Genomic DNA, 22,340 nt, shown 5'->3' with positions numbered 1-22,340 from the left:
CTTTGCACCTCGGTATGAAGATGGCAGACGCCGTTTTTTAATGCGCCGAAATGGGACGCCCTACTAAAAAAATTGGACATGGAGATTCAGAATGTATCGGCTTTTTATTGTGGGAATTAATTATGTTTCCCTCCCATCCTCTCCTGATTGGTTCATCTGCTCCCTTCCTAATTGTTCTCCTCCTCTGATTATTGTTGGTCTCCACAATACCCATGCACGAGGGGCTTAAGGGTGGCCCCTAGGGCTCTGGCGATTTGCACGCATCCAAACTATTTTTGGCTTTAGTTACTCTAACGAACAGCCGCGCTCTGACGATATCTAAATGTTTTGACGTTGGTTTAGGTAGGGACCTGTTGATTTAAGCGTCGCATGCGGTACCCATGTACTCATTGTTGGGTTTTGTCTAGGGGTCCATTTTCGATACCCTCTTGTACGTTTGTTATCATCTTATTTTCTCTTCTTGGCTCTCCGTTGGCTTCTCTGTGCTCTTTCCAGTCCTGTCTCCTTTCTATGTCATAAAGTTACAACTCCGTCATCCCCACCGACTGCTGGAACCCCCAGCCTCGCAATAAACCTAATGAACCCAATCGCTGACTACGTTACTGCCGCGTGTTGCGGGACCAGTTACATGAAGGGTTTGGGATGTCTAACATCTTTACCGTTTCCTATTAGCTCCATTCATTTCAATTTAAACCTTCTGCCCGGGTCACATATTGGAGAGCCTGGGCATATACATACAAACATAAAAGTATGTCGCTAGACGTGAATTACAAAGATTTCGTCAAGGAGAACATGTTGCAACGCAGTACTCCTGGGGAGAAACAAGCACTGTGACACCAAAATATTACTCAATATCATGTGACATCACCTGGATTTCATTGATTATATGACAACAAAGCTCGCACGTGGGACCCCTCCACCAGAAATAATCATTTATCCTGCTTAGTTTTACCTTAGTAATGCTATTCAGTCCTAAAGAGCGAGTTATCCCTACCCAAGAAATGTCAGACGGTAACGTTATTGTGATTGAAGTCACCTGTATTCAAGTAGGGGTTTCAGCTGTGATATAGCAGTGAGAAAAGTACCAGTCACAATGCTCCTATATCAATGTATCGGAGTATAATACGAAGGGGGTCCGATCCGCAATGCATGACCCTTAGAATCCGCCCAGTTAACCCATGACGCTGAGACGGGTAAAAACCTGAGAATCCGCCCAGTTAACCCCCTAACCGTGAAACTGGGGTAAAAATCTGCCCATTTGGCGTGAGTTATTTTGGTGGAAAATCCTTATTTGTGCTGCGGAGGCTGTCGATCTTTCCACCAAGTTTTATTATAGGAGGCCATCGTTCCCACGGAGCGCGGATTCCGAGAGCCTGGGATTTATTTTAGCGCCGGAGCACGTCGTTTAGCTACTTTATATTCACCGGTTTGGACGTCTCGCTTGCCAACCCCCAAAGAAACTCAAAGAAGACTCTTCGGGTCGTCGGTCCCGGTACGGGCTGTGAGCTCCTTGCTCCGCCCAAGCAGCCCCCCATGAATAATAACGCTTGAATGTATGGGGCTTCCCTATGTAATAATGCAGCGCTGAGCTCTGTTCTAGGAAGTAGAATATTCCGCCGTTAGAACTTTGGATTTTGTTCCAGGCAGCAGGGACAGCCGGGCCGCTGGCTGCCTGCCGTCAGATGTTTTATCGGAGCGATAAGATAACCTCGGAGCAACGGCTAGGAATTATATCAACCATGCAACTATTAGTGGCTTCATTCAATAAAAACACAGAGTAATGGCGGTCTACACCCTTTAATTACGCTGACGATGATACGGAGCGCCAGCGGCTGGTCAAGTGGGGACATGGTTATGAAGCCAAAACTGACAAAAGTTTTAGTTAGTCTCTGTTAGCTGAGGATGATGAGACTGGTAGTTCAACGATATTCTGGTTTTGGTGTCTCAGCCTTAGTACCAACACGATGTGGTATCTCTTGCCAGCGCTGGGTATAATGTGATTGAATCATATATATTGTTGTCGGTGCTTTTATTATTGGGGTTTTAGGAGATCCTGGGAGTTGTGATCCATAAACCAAAAACATTTATTATTATTGTTATTATTATTATTATTATTATTATTATTATTGTTATTATTATTATTGTTATTATTATTATTATTATTGTTATTGTTATTATTATTATTATTATTGTTATTATTATTATTATTGTTATTATTATTATCATTTATAATCATAGAGGCCAGGGCTGTGTTTGACTTCTGTGAAACCCATTTTTACAGAGGGTGTCCAATGGTCGTTTGCAGGGGATTTGTTTTGGCAGAACAGTTTCCATCTGAAGAAGAGACCTCTGAGGTCCTAAAAGCTTATATAACTTTATATATTTTTGTGTTTGGGCCCCCTAAAACGTATCGAATGTGTGCTCCATTGTGCTGATAATATTCCCGTTAAAGTTATTGATGATTTGTGAAATTATTTAAATCTTCTTTCAGAATTCCTCGAATTCCATTTAGTTTTTTTTACTTGGTAATCTGTGCTCCTATTGGTTAGTAAGAGGACGGATCCCCTTGGATCTCCCCAACCGGCGCCCACGCTCCCCACTGCTGGCAAAAGCCGGACAGTGGGGCAGCTACCTGTGAAAATCAGGACTGTAGTGCGAAAACCAGGACTGTTGGTATTTATATACATTTAGAAGCTCTACTTTGTGGGGAGCAGTCGCTTCCACGTCCTGTTCTCGGGATCTGCACCGTTTAGTTATGGTGGCCCCGTAAGAAGAACGTAGCTGTTTGTTTCTAGCTGGTTGCTGTTTTGTCACCAGGGAGATGCGGAAAATGCTTTCGAAGGATGTGGCTAATTATCCGAAAATATGAATCAGCTCATTTCCCACGGAGGCTCGGTGATGAGACTTACAGATCAGCGACAGAGACACAACAAGCGTTCAGAAAACCCAATCCCGGATCTTAACATTGCGGCGTCACCCTGCATCCTACAATAAGCTGCTGGCGTGGCAGGAGCGATGTCCAAGCTTTCTTTATACGAGCTGACACACAAGGGTTAATAATACAAACCATGATGTATATAAAAGTATTTATTTTTCCACCGGACTGATGGTTGTGATTGTTATATTATTGCATGTTTTCTGTATTGTACGACGACCTGAACCGCTCTTTAATTCACCCAAAAAGATCTGTGTTGATTTAGTAACGAGAAGCGGGGGGGGGGGGGGGTTGCTGTCATTGTGTCATCGAAGCTGAAATAATATAGATTATTTATTTAAGTTCACTGCAACTAGATATCTGGACGCAATCCCCGGCCCTCCCTGTTCAAACGTTCTGTGAGTCATTTGTGTGCCTAATCCTTTATAGAGTTATTTGTGTCCCTGTAACCTCTGCTGCTGGTAGTAGGTGCCCTGCATGAACCTGTTGGTAGGTCACTAGGCCAGGGCTGGATCAGTTTGGGCTGTGTCCTGCACCTTCACCTTGGGACATAATGTTTATTTATGAACCATGCAGTTCATGAGAATTTATTGTTACAACGGAACGGGTTTTACCCCGGAGGGCGTCGGGTTATTCCTGCTCCTCGTATTTAACTTTCCATGTCACCAGCGAGCTTTAAAATGACAGAGAGTTATTTTGTAGCCGTGGGATACTCCTCCCGGCTACCTGTTTTATAAACGCTGAAAGCAGACTCACCCACCCACCCAGCGCTGTATACATTAATAACCCCCAGTGCTGTATGCAATAATATAACCCTCCCAAGCACTGTATAGAATATAACCCCCAGCGCTGTATACAGTAATATAACCCCCGGCGCTGTATACAGTAATATAACCCCAAGCACTGTATACAGTAATAACCCCCAGTGCTGTATACAGTAATATAACCCCCCAGCGCTGTATACAGTAATATAACCCCCCAGCGCTGTATACAGTAATATAACCCCCCAGCGCTGTATACAGTAATATAACCCCCAGCGCTGTATACAGTAATATAACCACCCCAGCACTGTATACAGTAATATAACCCCCAGCACTGTATACAGTAATATAATCCCCCAGCGCTGTATACAGTAATATAACCCCCAGCGCTGTATACAGTAATATAACCACCCCAGCACTGTATACAGTAATATAACCCCCAGCGCTGTATACAGTAATATAACCCCCCAGCGCTGTATACAGTAATATAACCCCCAGCGCTGTATACAGTAATATAACCCCCAGCGCTGTATACAGTAATATAACCCCCAGCGCTGTATACAGTAATATAACCCCCAGCGCTGTATACAGTAATATAACCCCCAGCGCTGTATACAGTAATATAACCCCCAGCGCTGTATACAGTAATATAACCACCCCAGCACTGTATACAGTAATATAACCCCCAGCACTGTATACAGTAATATAACCCCCCAGCGCTGTATACAGTAATATAACCCCCAGCGCTGTATACAGTAATATAACCCCCCAGCACTGCATACAGTAATATAACCCCCAGCACTGCATACAGTAATATAACCCCCAGCACTGTATACAGTAATATAACCCCCAGCGCTGTATACAGTAATATAACCCCCCAGCACTGCATACAGTAATATAACCCCCAGCACTGTATACAGTAATATAACCCCCAGCGCTGTATACAGTAATACAGCCATTTAGGGAGATCCGTGATCTCTCTGTCACCCGGTCCATTCAACAGTGCTGCCATCTTGAGCTTGTCGCCCCAATAGGGTAACTGGCTTTCTTTTATGCGGCTGCTGCCCTTCTAGATCTCCAGCCCAAGGCTTAGCTGGAATACCCCACTGAATGCCCCCCTTAGAATGTTTGCTGGGTATGAGGGGATCGCAGGGTTCTACAGCCCTAAAAGCCCGGATAATGTGTATAGAAACAGCAGGGAACGTGTTTATAAAATCTAAACTCAATCGCGTTTTATCAGATCGTTATGCCAGATGTCATCAGCAAAGGGAAGGAAAACTGATAATCGAATGTGTTTTGTGATCTCGGCTAGAGATTATTCATCAATTCTGCTGTGATCTTCGGCCCGGGGCCATGACTGAGAAATGAACGCGTCCGTAAAAACGCACAATTTTAGAATTTTTAGAAATAAATGTATGGACAAATATTCTTCATTCATTCAAATATATTTTCTTTGTATGATTAAAGAATTATTCTGTAAACCGCATGCAAATGGTATAGCAGCCTACATTAAAAAATAAATAAACAGGACCAGAAAAACAACTTTTCTCTTACAAAAAAAAATTCACAGGGGATTCCACTTCTAATGCGTAATTTTCTTATTCTCCGTACAGAGCTGGATACCCAGACTGTTCAAAAAGAAAACATGCACCACGTTTATCGAAGACACCGCGGCCCAAAGGTAAGCGTTGAACCGACTACTAAAAAACTTTACGGAATTATCTTAATGGGTTTAACCCCTGAGCTGCCAGCAGAGGAGGGCTGATATCATCCGCCCCGGTAGGAAACCCACCCAAGTGGCCCATTTACACGACAGATTGGAACATATCTGGGATACGAGATTTAGTCGCCTAAAGAAGGCTGCATAGAATAACGCAGAAAGGATTCAGACATGGAGTAATTGCGGCTTTGTGTTAAATTACTCATGTTTTGGCCCGGGGCACCGCTCCCCACTACTTACTGTCGCTGCCGACGTCCTCTGTGCTGAGCACCAGCGTATGAAGTCGTCTCCCGGCACACTGCATTCTAAAAACACACGAGGCCGAGTACGATTCATATGGAGATTGTGCCCGGTCCTCCGTGGGGTATAGGAGCCCCTACAAGATCTCTAATCTCCCCGACTGACCCACGGAGCAGTGACGGGCCCAGGACCCCGACTGTTCAATAGGGTGGTCTTCTCCCAGTTATGCTGCCTCTCTTGGCATTTGTCAATCCTTGTGGGTTACCCGGGGCATCCAATGTTCCTCTCCGAAGTTGGGTTTCATCTTATGTTTTTCCCAAGCACTCCAGCGCCATTCCGTTCCTCTTAGAGTGCTATGGATCTGTAACATTTGGTTTGTTTGGAAGGATGTGGCTTAGGGCAAACACCCTTGTTAACAACCTTGCTTTCTTTATGTTGTAAAACAGCTCGGGACAAGTGTGCCAATGCGGGAACCCCAAGCAGGACCATGTGTCTGTGGCCATGGAGGATTATTTCGGTGCTGCCATAGTCAGCAAATGGGATTCAGCAGAACACACCACCGAGGAGCCCACCGATGCCTACGGAGACATCGAGTTTGTGGGCGCAGGGAAGAAGCACAGCAAGGTAAGGGCTGCAGATAAACACGAGGGGATATTTTATGAGCCGGCGGAGAATTGACGGGGAAAACCGTGTAGTTGTAGACCTGTGTTATCCGACTTTTGACTGCTGTGTACACGGAGGATCCCGTGAGACAGCGCCGCAGAACGTGAAGGTAATAATAATACATGGAGGAATCCCCAGCTGGACCAACGCAGACAAGTTAAGAAAACAGCTGAGAAACGTGTAAATGTAACCTGTTATCCTTTGGAGCGACTCTTCTGTCATTCTTTTAACTACAAAAAGAACAATCAACCTGTCAACAAATTTCCATCGCTGCGGTTCTTAAGATCTGTTCCCGGGTGAAAGGCTTCCCGTGTTACCGGATTCCGGGAGATAACAGATTGATTATAAATCACCTTTATAGTCACCTTTTACGCTGATCGCTGTCACTTTGCTGCCATTTTTTCCAGTACATGCTGGTTTGGCTCTTTTCCTTTTAAAATGTTTTAATTTTGTTGCTTTCTGGAACGTTGTCAAATTTTTAAGTCACATTTGTATTTCCAAGTGTAATTATAACATACTGATTGGTAGTATTCATACCTGGGAGGTCTCCGGGTTTCTCCCATTGACTCCGGGTCACGGGGCAGCTTTGTGGCACCCCCCCGCCCACTCCGCTAAAACGTCTTGTGTCCCGCTCCATTAGTGGGACCTTCTACCCCCCATCCTACAATGGGGGCCAAAGCCAGAGAGTTCCCAGTTACAGTAATATTCTACAGCAGTATGTCACACGTGACTCCTCATGATGTCATCTTCACTCTTGAAACGCACTGAACCTCCCCTTTTTGCGTCACGCATGGCGCTTGATTGGTTCGTTGTGCGTGCCAAGATGGCAGCAGTCACCATAATCAGGAGGTTTCATAATGTAACATCTACCCCCCCCCAATGCTAGTGGGGAGGACTTACCCTTTAACACCCTTCATTGTCATGGGAAGCCCAAGTGCTGAATTAAACTGTATTCCCCATAAAAAATCCAATCCAATTTACAATAGCTTGTGTTTTTTATGAGAATTTGGCACGTTGTCGTTTTCCTATCAGGATCTCCGTTTTCTTGTCCACTTTCGTGGCTATTTTTAGCAGCGGTGTCACATGCCATTTTTCACGCGCCCTGGAATAATTTGGACGTCAGCCATTCAAAGCAGGCTATTGCGAAACACCCAGAGTCGGAGGCTTTCCGCCAGTTTATTTTTTTGTTTGTTTTTTAACAGTACACAATGCAAATTCTCGCAGCTGCCAATAAAGAGGTTGTGCGTTTTCACACACAATCCCGAGACGCCTCTCTGCCATAAAAATGCACATATACGCGGTGCTCGTTAAATATCTTGTTAAGGACGGACTCTGGCTACAAAGTAACAAATGCGGCAAATAAACTGCAACGTGTCTCTCCCATCTCTGTCCTCATTATAATACCTAAAGCATTACAAATTACCCCAATTACCCCAATGCTTGATGTACATATCCCACACCGTGTAGAACTAGGAGCCAAGCACTCTGGGTCATGTATGTATCAATCACAGCATCCAGATGAGAGTTCCAGATGAAAGCGTTTGGCCTTCAGCAGAGCCTTCTGTGAGAGACCTCTTGGTCACCTCTTGGAATGCAGCTTTATTCTCCTTTGAAGTTCCATATTTAAACTTTATGGATGTAAATGATTACCTTTTACGGGCTTGGAGACTTCTGTGGTTAATGTTTTTTGTTGTTTATGTTTTTTTTTCTCCACCTCAGTTCATCCGGCTGTCCAACGAGACCGACCCATCCGTCGTATACAACCTGATAACCCATCACTGGAAGATTCCGCCGCCCAACCTGGTGGTCTCCGTCGTCGGAGGGGATGGTGACTTTAAAATGAGAACATGGTTGAAAGATATCCTGAGGAAGGGGTTGGTCAAAGCCGCACAAAGCACAGGTCAGAGGTCAAAGATTGCAAACCTAATTCAGATTTTAAATTTTTTTTACCAAAAATTCTGGTTTTTATGGGGTTTTTTTATTTCAATGGTGAGATAATCATCATTCTTGCTTGTTTTTGCTGACCCCAAGCCCACAAGATTCCATTGTAGCGATGCATTAATGGTGGAGACCTTGGTGAAAACCACAACTTGTCACCAGGCAAAGATATTCTGAATGAAATCACCTGTATTCAAGCAGGTATTTCAGCTGTGATGTAGCAATGAGAAAAGCCAACACCAGTCCGATGTTTAGATATTAAATGAGAGTAGAATATTGAGTCAGCTTGGGAAATACCCGGAGAATGTGCTCACTCACACTTTATGGTAAGATGAGATCCCAGGTATGATGAAATGCCCTTCAGTTATGACATCAAAGCAGCTCTAACTCTTGGGGCTAAATCAATCGAATCGAAGAAGTAAGAATGCAAAGCAATCAAATTTACCAGCCACTCCCAACCGCTGTCCTAGAGACACGCATTGTTTTCTTTTGCTGGTTTTCACACCTACGTAACTCCTCCACAGTGAAACTGGTCATGGCACCGAACATGTAAAACGCATAGCATATCGTTACAGATTCTTAACATTCCACCTGTTCACATACATTCACTCAGCACACAATGTTTTATCATCGTAATGCATGAATGCGTTTCAAGGCAAGCCTTTAGGGTGTGAGATCTGGGTGGCTGCGCAGGACACCACCCAAAGCGGGCGCATCCTTCATAGCTTCGCCCCCTGTGCGTATTTTACCTTGGGATCAGTTCACAAGCACCGGACGGATCTATGGTATTATCTGATGCACTTGTTGAGGGGTGACTGTGGGCCATGTGCCAGCCGGTTGGGTTTCATAAGGTGTGACCCTGATCCTACTCACCATTTAGTATATATTCCCCCTAAATAGTCCTGGAAACCTGGCATAGCCTGGACGCTTGCGATGCCACCTTACGAAAACCTTCTACATCAAGCACGGATTTGCATCTGCCAGAAAAAGCCATCGGTTCTCAGACAAATGCAAATTCAGCCTGAGTACCAGTAATAAGCTTTGTTATCCGATACGGTTAGCCAGGCGTGATGCTGTACATTAACCCTTCGCGTGGCACCGGGGTTTGTAATGATCCCCTACCCGGCTCATGCTACTCCGCTGGTCATAACCGCCCGAGTCTTTATCGCAACAATCGTAAATCAGATTCGCCTCCTTAATCGATGATGTCATTGTTGGTCATTTTGGGTCGATGAGCTGTTGGGGGGGGGGGCGCTACTGGTCTCTGTCCTATGTTAGAAATCCTAAAGCGGGCGCACAGAGTGATCAGCGATGTTCTCAGCTGTTTTGCGTGAATGCCCCATTGTATATGTCAGTTACGGTAATTTTCACTGCCAGTCACTCCCTAGCTGTGTTCTTTAAAGTGAAATAATGCTCGAAAAACATGGGAGGCCAAATAACTTAGTGTGTGTGTGTGTGTGTGTGTGTGTGTGTGTGTGTATGTTTATATATATATATATATAATGTGTGTGCGTCTTAAAATATTACATTTTTATTATAACATATGCCATTGTTTAAGATTTGTGAAGGATAAAAGTTGGGAGCGCGTTGGACAATCATTATTATTGTAATTTCAGGCGTCGGTTATAAACCACATTACAGAGCCTTAAGAATCTGTGGCCTCGCTTAGTAGATAGACACAGACCTTTTATTGAGATGTTCAAAGGCACCGTCTCATGTAAAATGCTAACATATAATCATTGTTTAAATTTCATGTGGAGGCCACTTTCAATCTAGGCTTGGAACTCGAGAGTTTAGCTGAGATGTTATTCTGAAACCCTCCATATTATTCCACAAATGTATTTTTTTCTGTGTTTGTACCTAAAAACCTGTCTTTTTCCTTTATTAATCCTGATCAACATCCCTCTACTGCCATCCAGTATTCCACGTCTTGAAATTCCTGCATACCTGAGTAATTATTTGCCCCGATGACGTGATTATCCCCCACGCATGATTTTTTAGAACCGTTGTGTATTGAATGCATGTAATTCCAGAGCTTTCCTAGATCTTTCCTAGAATGTTTTTTTTTCTGCATTATCAAATAAATCTGTTTTTTTTTCATGTCCCTCCTAGGTGCCTGGATAATGACGGGAGGAATGCAAGTTGGCATCGGCAAATACGTGGGCGAGGCGGTAAGAGACCACGCGACCGCCAACTCCAATTCCAGGACCAAAGTAGTCGCCATGGGTATTGCGCCGTGGGGCATCGTACATAACCGGCAGAGCTTGGTTAATCCAAAGGTAAGATCCGGCAACTGGACCTCATTATTCAGGGACTGGGAAAAAGGGGAGATGACTTTTACATATTATACTATCTATACTATCTATACTATCTATACTATATATATATGCTATATATACTATCTATACTATATATATGCTATATATACTATATATATGCTATATATACTATATATATGCTATATATACTATCTATACTATATATATATATACTATCTATTCTATATATACTATCTATACTATATGTATGCTATATATATATATATATATATATATACTATCTATACTAAATATACTATCTATACTATATGTATGCTATATATACTATCTATACCATATATACTATCTATACTATATATATGCTATATATACTATCTATACTATATATATACTATCTATACTATATATATGCTATATATACTATCTATACTATATGTATACTATCTATACTATATGTATGCTATATATATATATATATATATATATACTATCTATACTAAATATACTATCTATACTATATATACTATCTATACTATATATACTTTCTATACTATATATACTTTCTATACTATATGTATGCTATATATACTATCTATACTATATGTATACTATCTATACTATATATATATATATATACTATCTATACTAAATATACTATCTATACTATATGTATGCTATATATACTATCTATACTATATATACTTTCTATACTATATGTATGCTATATATACTATCTATTCTATATATACTATCTATACTATATGTATGCTATATATATATATATATATACTATCTATACTAAATATACTATCTATACTATATGTATGCTATATATACTATCTATACTATATACTATCTATACTATATACTATCTATACTATATGTATGCTATATATACTATCTATACTATATATACATGCTATATATATATATACTATCTATACTAAATATACTATCTATACTATATGTATGCTATATATACTATCTATACTATATATATGCTATATATACTATCTATACTATATATATGCTATATATATATATATATATATACTATCTATACTAAATATACTATCTATACTATATGTATGCTATATATACTATCTATACTATATACTTTCTATACTATATGTATGCTATATATACTATCTATACTATATATACTATCTATATTATATGTATGCTATATATACTATCTATACTATATATACTATCTATATTATATGTATGCTATATATACTATCTATACTATATATACTATCTATACTATATGTATGCTATATATACTACATATACTATCTATACTATATGTATGCTATATATACTATCTATACTATATGTATGCTATATATACTATCTATACTATACTATATTAAACTATACCCACCAGGAAACCAAGAAAAAGGTTCCACACCCCCTGCAACTCACGGAGGAGAACCACCTCGCTGGGGCTCTGTCACCTTCCGCACTTAGGGTTTAACCCTTGAAATATCATTAGAGTAAATACTTCCCTGAAATAATAATATAATCGTGTACAATTTAATATTTTTTTTAGGGAATGCTTAATTGTCATGGGACACAAAAGCAGGCGCTGATAGAAACGGAGAAATCTACTTAAATGTTTGCATTTATATTTTGTGACTTAATAAAAGTGACAGATGTCCTAAGGTGTATTTGAGCTCTATTAGTGTAATGCTGCGAGAAGATGGGGCCGGCGGCCGTTACTACCCAGGAATATCGGGGTTTCTTCACTCTGAATACAGAGATTACGGATCGTTAGACAGCGAGCGTCTCTTCTGCGATCGTTTCGGGGACAGTAATGAGGTTCTTTTGCAGGGATCTTCACCGGCGAAGTATCACATGGAGACTGTGGACGGTCCAACGTACTCACTGGACAACAATTACTCGGTCTTTCTGCTGGCAGATGATGGAACCAACCAGCAAATGGGGGGAGAAACCAGCTTTCGATTCAGGCTGGAGGAGCACATCTCACGGCAGAAAACCGGGGTGGGAGGTGAGTCCGACAGCTATTAGTATTTTCCACCGCGCAGCCGCCTGGTCATTCTGTGAACGCCATAGCATTTTCAGCGTCTTACAGAGGGAAAGTCTCTAGGATAATACTCAGTCTGCCAAACAATGCCGGCAGAGGCCGGGAAGCAGTCATTTGGTAATTCAGATTAGTCATTTTCAGTTAAAACATTATAAATATATAAATGCTCTTTTCCCATTTTAATACTTTATTTTGTCATTATGACATATTTACAACAAGAATGTAACAAAGTAACATACACAAGCTTTACCATGATTGACATTTACCTGGAAAAAGTTGTCATGAGATTTTGGGGCACTAGCCTGTCTTCTCTTCAGAGCGGGTGAGGCCACAGTAACCTTATTGCATTCTATGTGAACAGTGCCGGTATTTGCCGGAGGCATCCCAGGCAGCTGGTGCGCCTGAATCGTGGGGCGCCAGCTCTGGGTTTTTAGACGGACAGCACTTGAATGAAGAGGCAGGTTTTGAATAAAGGGAACATTTTCTGGGAAATTGGGCTTCAGAAGGCAGGTTCTCAACCGAGTCACATGACATTGAATACATTGGGGTCTGTAAGCTTGCCCCTATCGGACCGGCTCTGCACGTGAAGAAGAGACCATGCTGTGTTGGCCCAATAAGCGGTATGAACTTGAACCAATGCGTCTATACGTTTTCCTTCTAGGTAAAGGAAGCATTGAGATCCCGGTTTTGTGTATGGTGATTGCTGGAGAATCCCAGATGTTGGAGGTGAGTCCAGACCAAGAAAAAACTCTTGTAATAAAGCAGTTTCAAGCGGGGCCTTGTGGTTCCAAAGCAGACACTTCTGGCATTTTGAAACCTGTCTCTTTTGGTCTATGTTGGCAGAGAGTGTATAAGGCTACGAGGAGCCCCATTCCATGTCTTCTGGTGGCCGGTTCAGGTGGGGTTGCCGACTGCTTGGCAGAAATCATGGAAGAGTCACTGACCATGGAGTCTATTAGGAGCTTAATCAAGGAGAAATTGAAACAGCACTTTCCAGGTCAAGATCTGCAAAAAATGGTCGACAAGGTTAGTTCTAATGAAATTACTAATGATGAGACCTCTGAGATATATGAACGATATCACCCATGACTAAAGACCACATCTTATTTTGAACCACTACAGCTAGATGTACTTATCTAACAGTTATTATCTAATAATAACAGTTTGTGTATCTACATTCCATTACATTGTGTCATTCATGTCTAAATAAATCCCGACGGCCTATATGGCAACCAATGCAAATTGACCACAATGTTTGCAAAATGAAAGCTTCCTATATTAAATCATAGGAAATAGTCAACTTACCAGCAACAACTTTTTATTTGTTACTATATCATCATGTTTACTTTCTAGGTGCAGAAAATCGTGGAGAATCGTGACTTGGTCACAGTGTACTCAAATAACGACGGGGCGGAGGACTTTGAAACTGTGATCCTTAAAGCTCTAGTAAAAGGTATGAAAATTAAGACTCATCGTGTATTTAAAGTGGGGAATGGTCGGTCGATTCACAAAGTCCTGGTATTTTAGATTAAACTATATATATACATTTAATAACAATAGGAATCGTCAAAATGCAATTTTTATGGAAAACCTACTGATATCCATCTTGCCGTAGCTTGCAAGAAACAATCAAGCGATGCTACAGAGTACCTGGATGAACTTAAGTTGGCGGTCGCTTGGAACCGTGAGGACATTGCGAAGACCGAGCTATTCCATGGGGAGATCCACTGGCGGGTAAGCCAGCATTGCCACAACTCCCGATAGTTTAAATGTCATAGACATATATCGCTGTTTCAAATGCTTTTTCTCTCTTGAGCTCATGAACTTTCTTCTTCATGCATTGCACTGCTCTGTCTTCTGTTCCTGTGTTGGGACAATGAAAGTCTCCTTCTATTACCTGCTGGATCATTCACTTCCCATCATGTCTGTTACAATCCTATTTACCTTTGCTCTGCAAATACATCACACGAGGGAGGCCTTTGTTTGGCAAGACTGTCCTGCCATCACCGGCCTCTCCACAGTTTACATCTTACCCTTTCCGTCTCTGAAACGTTTTCTGCATTATCCTGGGTCAGGCCTCCGATCTTGAGGACACCATGACTGATGCTCTGGTGAACGACAAGCCCAGCTTCGTGAAGCTCTTTGTGGACAACGGTATGAACCTCGTTGATTACTTGACGTATGGAAGACTCGAGGAACTGTACAGTTCTGTTATGGAGAACACGGTTCTTTGGCACCTTCTACAGCGAAAGCATGAAGAACGTCGAGAGACCAACAAAGCTCACCACCAAGAGTACTTACCCGTGGACACTCTAAATAAAGGGAGAGACTTCAAGCTCTATGAAGTGGCCAAGGTTTTACGAGAGCTTTTGGGTGACGTCTGCGCCCCTTTCTACGCACAGGTCCTCGGGAACACAAAAAATTCTGTCAGCAGAAGACAATCAAGTGTAAGTATCTGAAAGTCCCAGCTTATAGAAGACGAGACAACGTGAAACGTTATAAAATGTAGTTTTTATATATAGGTCAAATCCGTAAATGCTCAAAGGTGTACGGGATCTATTATTTCTACACAGCAACATTATATTATATATATTCACATTTTATAGGGTTCACTATACTTTCTTCAAAAGTGGCTGGAAATGATTCACCTTAAACTAAATAATGTACACTAGCAGGGAAATTCACTTCTTCTTTCACTTCTGTAATAAAACTTAGATCCTTGTAATTGCTGGTAAACATTTTTTAGGGGGAAAAGAAGATTCACATGTAAAATAGTATTACTTTTGATAAAGATGGCCTTTTTTAAATGTTTACATATTTACTTTACCAGCATTCCATGTTAAAAAAAAAAAAAAAAAGTGTAAATCATTGAAAATTATTGATCTATTTTGTTTGTGAGTTGACTATAGGTCCAGTAATTTGTTTAAAATCACTGAAATAAACAGAATTCGGAACTAACTCGATGTGGAACAGTGATTGTATCGATAGATGCTGTACGTTACATCGCTTGTTGTTTTTTCTCTCTGCAGAATAAAACTCAGCAGCTTAATTCTGGCACCCAGTCATACGAAAAGAAGAAGTCCCAAAACCCGTGGACAGACCTTTTCATTTGGGCCATTCTACAGAACCGGGATGAAATGGCAACTTACTTCTGGGAGATGGTGAGCATTCTACTGAAATGAGGTTTTCTCGTACCCTGATACTATAAGGCATCTGAATGGAGGTTCTGGCGGAAGAGCATATAAAATGTATGTTTTTGTGATAAAGCCCCTTTAAATCTGCCGTTTCCTTACCAGCTTTCTGTGTGTTTTTCCTGCAGGGTTCGGAGGCTGTAAGTTCTGCGCTGACTGCATCGAAGATCCTTAAGGAACTTGCTCGCCTGGAGTCAGAGGCTGAGGAGTCCATGGCTATGAGAGAACTGGCAGTGAAGTTTGAGCATCTTGCAATAGGTGAGTGAGTGAGCGCTGCCAAGCAGAGGAGAAACCTAACTGGGAATTCATTGGGTATCACAGCTGATGACCAGGTTCCATGGTGTTGGGGGACATACGGCCTTTCCTAGTCCATTCACTGGTTCTGCCCAATCCCTGCTTGTTTCTGCCTGTTGGGAGAGTCCCTAATGTGACGTTCATAAAGTATAATACAGAAGAGTGTGAGCTGTTCACAAGCTCCTCTCAAATTGCAGAATATCTCCACAGCATTCACGTTTTACCTTCTCGTGCATTTCAATTTCTTTGCTGTTCCGCTTGGTACCTAAACCTATAAGTACAAATCCAAGTTCCTGCAGAATCCACAAAAGAGATATGGACCACAGCTATGGCCCACTGTGTAGGGTTAGGGCCATGGATGCTCTCCTTGACGTTTCCTTGTCGTGAATTAAGTATCGAGGTGTCCGGTTGGATCTTCATTCTGTTACCAGGTTTTCCTTGATCACTTGGGGCAGCTCATTGTTATTTCCCTTTCTTTTTTTTAAAACTAAGCCCATCAGGCTCTGACTGCGTGTTGTTTTTCAGGCGTGTTTAACGAGTGCTACAGGAACAGTGAAAATCGGGCTTTCAAGCTTCTGGTGCGACGTTCCGCTGTTTGGGGAAAAGCCACCTGTCTGCAGCTCGCGTATGAGGCAGACGCCCGGAACTTCTTTGCCCAGGATGGGGTACAGGTGAGGTTCCTGTTGTGAAGATAAAATATACCCGTGTATATTGAAGCGGTGAAGTAGTTAATTCAGGAACGTGAGTGCATAATTCATTCCTTATCGGGATATCGGGAGGGACGGTGAAACCATCACATTCTGTCCAAAAGACTAATTAACTACATTAGCTAAAGGCAAAAAAATATATAATCAGACTTCTGACGTCCCATCCTCCTAGTGTGCTTTTATTGCCTAAAGTTCCTATATCTGGTCAAAATATGATTTTATTGTCACTTATGTCCTGTGTTGTTTTTTTGTGACCGTTTCTGCTTGTTCGTGTTTTTCAGTCTATGCTGACGGAGAACTGGTGGGGGCAGATGACACAGAATACACCGGTGTGGGCGATGGTCTTGACCTTCTTCTGCCCACCTCTGATTTATACAAACCTGATAGAATTTAAGTGAGTGGCACCCTTTATGTGACCAGACATCGTGTAACTAATGCCAGGTCTGTGTGCTGCGGCAGATGTTCCTGGGAACTGCCTTCAAAACTATAGACGGGCCACCTCAATGTCTGGCTCATTAAAAGAGGAGGACCATGGGCTGGCTCCCCTTTCATAGTTTGGCCCTTGAATGTATGGAGTATGAAGGCCTGCAAGAACTCTTTGGTGTTTGATGTTTCTGGAACAGCTCAGGCTCGGCCCAGTTTGGCTCATGCCTCTCTAGAGCCGGCTCATCCACTTCTATAGAGAACCTAGAGGATGGGCTTATGCCAAACTCAATAAGACTTCTCCAAAGGAATGGCCAAAAACCATTATTATTATTATTGTTTGTATTATTAGATTGAAAGGAATTGATATCGGTCCAGAGTTGAAAGAAAATATTTAATATACTAAGTTAAAGCCACATTTCAATAATAATTGGAATTTCCAGTGGATATGTAACTGCAGATTTTATTACTTTATACAATATGGATTTTATTAATATAATATAATATTGCACGACCGGAATTGGAGACCTTTGCACTTAATTTTAAATTTGAGTTACAAATTCAAGACACATTCATTCTCTATAATCAGAATATAATCTCTCTTTTTTTTCTCACAGATCTATTGACAATGAGAATGGAGAAGGTACTCAGCGAGTGGAAATGGACAGTCTGGATATTGATATAAAGACCACCGTCGCTGAAATAATGGAAGGGTAAATGAGTACGCAACAAAGTGGATCGAAAACCAGTGGTCTGCCGAGTTTTTTTCTGTATATATATATATATATATATATATATGTATATATATATATATATATATATAGTATATATACAGTATATATAATGTGTATATACTGTATATATATAACTAAATACACTAAGGTTTATGGGTTATGGGTTTAGGAAGCAAACTTTTTTTGTTTCCTTTCAGAGAAGACCTCGAGAAGGAGAAATTGGAGCTTTTAACCGTAAAACCACGCACAGCAACCACTTCAAACACCGCGGCCCGTGAGGCAGAGATCACCAAGGTGAAGCCGAGGCCGACGTGGCTCCGGCGCTGGAAACAGTTCTGGAGTGCCCCGGTGACTGCCTTCCTGGGCAACGTAGTCATGTATTTCGCGTTCCTCTTCCTTTTCTCCTACGTGCTGCTGATGGACTTTAAGCCCCCTCCTCCAGAAGGCCCCGCAAACTCTGAGTTCATCCTTTATTTCTGGGTTTTCACCATGGTGTGTGAAGAGATCCGTCAGAGCTTCTTTGTAGGATCTATGCCGGTAACACAGAAGGTCAAACAGTACCTTCAAGACTCTTGGAACCACGTCGATATCACAGCCCTGATGCTTTTCATCGTCGCCCTGATCTGCAGGTATGGATTGCTAGAGGCGAACTAATAATCAATGAAAACGGACTTGAGTCTAAGTCACACAAATTATTCTGCTTTTTCTTCACACCACATCACTTTAGTTCTGAAATGAGTCCATAAAAAAGGTTTTGTAGGTTCTGTCTGCGTGGAAAATGGGAGGTGAAACGGGGTGAAACAAATGGAGACGGTCAAAAAAGGAGGGGTAATGGTAGATGGTGGGTGGAGCTTCCGTAAAACCACACCCACACGCTTTTGCAGCTCCCATATCGTTAGCTTTCCTGTGTAATCCATCTCTACACTGGAGAGCCGGGCATTTCTGTAATGTTTTGCCAGTTATTCTCTGCTTCTTCCTGCAGGATGTTTGACGGCTCCTTTGAATCCGGTCGCACCATCTTCTGTTTTGACTTCATGGTCTTCACGCTCAGGCTGATTCATATTTTTGCCGTGAACAAGCAGCTGGGGCCCAAAATAATTATAGTTAGGAAGATGGTGAGTAAGTGAATCACGACAGGGCTTCAAATGTATTTCTAAAGTATCAATTGAACGAAATGGGTGCAGTCTGATAGGGAAACGAGATTTCCTATCGGGGGTGGGTTAGGCCAACAAAACTATTAGGATCCCATGCGAGCCCAAGATACTCGCCCCTTGTCTTTTCTTAAAAACGTCTTGTAAAACCCAATTGTGTTTTTGCTTGCAGATGAAAGACGTTTTCTTCTTTTTGTTCTTCCTGGGCGTCTGGCTCATCGCCTACGGAGTTGCAACAGAAGGTCTTCTTCATCCCAGCGACATGCGTCTGACCTGGATCTTTAGACGGGTTTTTTACCGGCCTTATCTTCAAATCTTTGGCCAAATCCCACTGGATGAAATTGATGGTAAATTAAACTTAGTCCGGGGGATATGTGATTTGTTTCCTTCTGGCTAACGCTGCAGGGCTTCCCGCCGTGTGGGAAATTGTTCAGTGTTCGGCAAATAAATCCGAGCAACAGCGCTTCTTACAGTCCGAAGATTGGGACAAAACTAGAACCGACACACGAAGATGACGGATACGTCGGTACCGGGGGAATTCACTGTTTGCTGAGTATCTCCCAGCATGCTGTGCTTCTGGAGCTTGGTGTCCTCATTGACCTTCACTGTCGGTAACCAAGGTCTGAATAGAGGATACAACAAGACTCCTAGAAATAGAACGCGGGGCTCCATCACTGCTTATGGGGGGTACATAGAAGAGTTTTGGAAAACATGAGGATACCGCCAATCGAATATCATTAAATGTCAAATTGTTCAATTAAAATGAAATAAAATATTATCGTTAAATGTAACGTTACTGGTTCCATCCCCGAGTGAAGCCGCGTGGCAGGGAATCGCTGGGTTCTCCATAACGTGCGATGCTTTAACATTCCGTGATCGGATTCCTTTTCTGTTTCCCCAAAGCTGCAAAGATTGCGGCTTACAACTGTACGGACGACCCGATCGCCATTATGATGGAAGAAGCGCCACCCTGTACCAACACTTATGCCAACTGGCTTGTCATCCTCCTGCTTGTGGTGTTCCTGCTGGTGGCAAATATCCTATTGCTGAACTTACTGATTGCCATGTTCAGGTAACGGGGGGGCAGGGGGTCGGATGTATGCACCTTGTTTCAGATTTATTTTTTGCTAATGTTTCATAACTTGTCTCACCAGCTACACCTTTTCCAAAGTCCAAGGGAACAGTGATATATACTGGAAATTCCAACGCTACAACCTGATTGTTGAATATCACAATCGCCCAGCCCTGGCTCCTCCGTTTATTATAATCAGCCACATCCACACCTTCATCAAACGCAAGATTCGCAAGGTGGAGTCTCAGAAAATCAGACATTTCAGTGAGTATTTTTCTGCGCGGGTTCCGTGAGTTCCGTTGTTCATGGCGTTCCTCGTGGAAGTATTAGTCCAGAATGCACGCTCCCTTCCTTTAATTCCACTGAGTGGCCCATAATTGGCTGTGCTGGCAGCGCTAACCCTGATACTTGAAAGCAGGTGTTATGTGGACACTCTGTTGAACTCCCTATTGGGCAAGTGGGCTTGAAGTCGATGGCTGCCCCAAGTAACGATGGTTTGACCTTTTTTCCCTCCGTAGTGTTGGAGCTGAAGGAGCCGCTGGACAACAGGATGCTAATCTGGGAAGCCGTGCAGAAGGAGAACTACCTGGTTAACATCGCCAAGCAGAAACGGGACAGCGACACCGAGAGACTGCGCCGGACCTCCCAAAAGTACGTGAGACAGGCGCATGGAGACCGTTACCAATGTTCATACTGATACGTGTTAGAGACAGGCACCAATGTTCATACTGATACGTGTTAGAGACAGGTGCATGGAGACCGTTACCAATGTTCATACTGATACGTGTTAGAGACAGGCGCATGGAGACCGTTACCAATGTTCATACTGATGCGTGTTAGAGACAGACACGTGTAGACCGTTACCAATGTTCATTCTGATACAAAGTCTCCCTTATATACAAATATTAAAACTCTAAAGAATCAGCAACTGTCTTCATGGACAGGATGGATCGCATAAACACGTTAACGTTGCCAGGACAACGGCAGGCAAATATATGTGCGGACAAAAAAAATAAGCTTTTTATGCATGCATGTTTACTCCTGCGATGGCGGACAATGGCTCATTTACATATGGGGCTGGGCGGTGACGTCGCGAGCGGGGAAAACTAAATGGATGGCACAGAGTCTCGTGTGTTTGTACTTTTAATGGAACTTTTAATGCTGTCTCCGTAGGGTAGATACAGCGCTAAAGCAACTGAGCGAGATCAAGGAGCACGACCGGAGGTTAAAGGCTTTGGAGATCGAGGTACGGATACCAGAATATTTTGGGGGATTCCTTACGTAATAAAATTACAGAAAGGAACTTTAGCCTAAAATAACCTCAGATGCTGATGGCGCGAGGCCAGCTACTAAATGGCATCCGGTGCTTTCCAGCCAATAGGAGGCGCTACGGGCCGTTAGGATTTCGCCGGGTTTATCATCGTTATAGGAGAGATAGTGAATAACGCCGACGTCTTCCTGCAGGTTGAATACTGCGCTAAAGCACTTTCCTGGATAGTCGACGCTCTTCAGAACAGCGAGATGGTGAAGACGACCAAAGAGCCGCCGGTGTTAAAGTAGCGTAAGTGAGAGAAAAACATTTTGGGCTTTTTTTCTTTTAAATATTGTCTAGAAATGAATAGAAGAATGTCTGAGAATAACGCGGGATGCAGGGAACCCCTCGGCCGCTGAAATGAAGGAATATTGGCAGGTAAAATGAGGGGTAAAGATTTCCAGAAGAGGAAAAGGCTTGGGGTGTAGAGTTAAAGGGAAGAAGTTCCGGGGTGGTGGGGAGGAATAACATGGCTGATTAAAAAGAGGGAAAGAAATTCATGCGAAAGGGAACTAAAAAAAGCCTACGGTGAGAGGAGAAGCGGCTTTGGGGTATGTAGGAATAAGACAGCTGGTGGGGACTGGGGGGCCGATCGGTGTCTGATTCAGGGGTCCCGCGTTCTGCCGCTGGGTGACTGGAGGAGAACGGTGGAAATGGCCCTTTATGCCGACTATTATCCTATTATCCCCCGAGGGGTAATTACAGCGATGACTCCGGAGCTTCTCCTTGCATCTCTACAAAGCCGTCTTTTGGGTTGTTACACACAGGAGTTACTAAATTCTGTTGGGGGAGCTCTGGGGGATAATAAAGAGGGGGGGCGCACAACGCATGGAGGAGAAGCTATATGTAAGTAAGTGGGATGCCGATCTG

At 42.5% G+C, this 22,340-nt stretch overlaps 1 protein-coding gene across 1 annotated transcript in view; it reads left to right on the top strand.

Annotated features, from left to right (window-relative positions):
- The window catches only part of LOC149273419 (transient receptor potential cation channel subfamily M member 4-like), a 22,281-nt gene extending 563 nt beyond the window's left edge, over window positions 1-21,718 (top strand). The window contains 23 exon segments of the mRNA XM_089506337.1: window positions 5,310-5,377; window positions 6,103-6,280; window positions 8,039-8,219; window positions 10,370-10,536; window positions 12,373-12,550; window positions 13,248-13,312; window positions 13,430-13,612; window positions 13,940-14,039; window positions 14,202-14,320; window positions 14,662-15,012; window positions 15,628-15,747; window positions 15,906-16,035; window positions 16,597-16,742; window positions 17,060-17,172; window positions 17,819-17,922; window positions 18,219-18,564; window positions 18,918-19,050; window positions 19,259-19,433; window positions 19,990-20,158; window positions 20,241-20,422; window positions 20,677-20,809; window positions 21,332-21,404; window positions 21,623-21,718. Of these exon segments, the coding sequence (XP_089362463.1) occupies window positions 5,310-5,377; window positions 6,103-6,280; window positions 8,039-8,219; window positions 10,370-10,536; window positions 12,373-12,550; window positions 13,248-13,312; window positions 13,430-13,612; window positions 13,940-14,039; window positions 14,202-14,320; window positions 14,662-15,012; window positions 15,628-15,747; window positions 15,906-16,035; window positions 16,597-16,742; window positions 17,060-17,172; window positions 17,819-17,922; window positions 18,219-18,564; window positions 18,918-19,050; window positions 19,259-19,433; window positions 19,990-20,158; window positions 20,241-20,422; window positions 20,677-20,809; window positions 21,332-21,404; window positions 21,623-21,718 (3,510 nt within the window).
- The last annotated feature ends 622 nt before the right edge of the window (window positions 21,719-22,340 follow it).

Source organism: Sceloporus occidentalis, unplaced genomic scaffold (assembly GCF_023333645.1).
Source record: "Sceloporus occidentalis isolate IW3139 unplaced genomic scaffold, rSceOcc1.0.p SCAF_377, whole genome shotgun sequence".
NCBI classification, from domain to species: Eukaryota; Metazoa; Chordata; class Lepidosauria; order Squamata; family Phrynosomatidae; genus Sceloporus; species Sceloporus occidentalis.
Note: the sequence above shows the minus strand (reverse complement) of the source record. Positions and strands in the feature narration are given on the sequence as shown.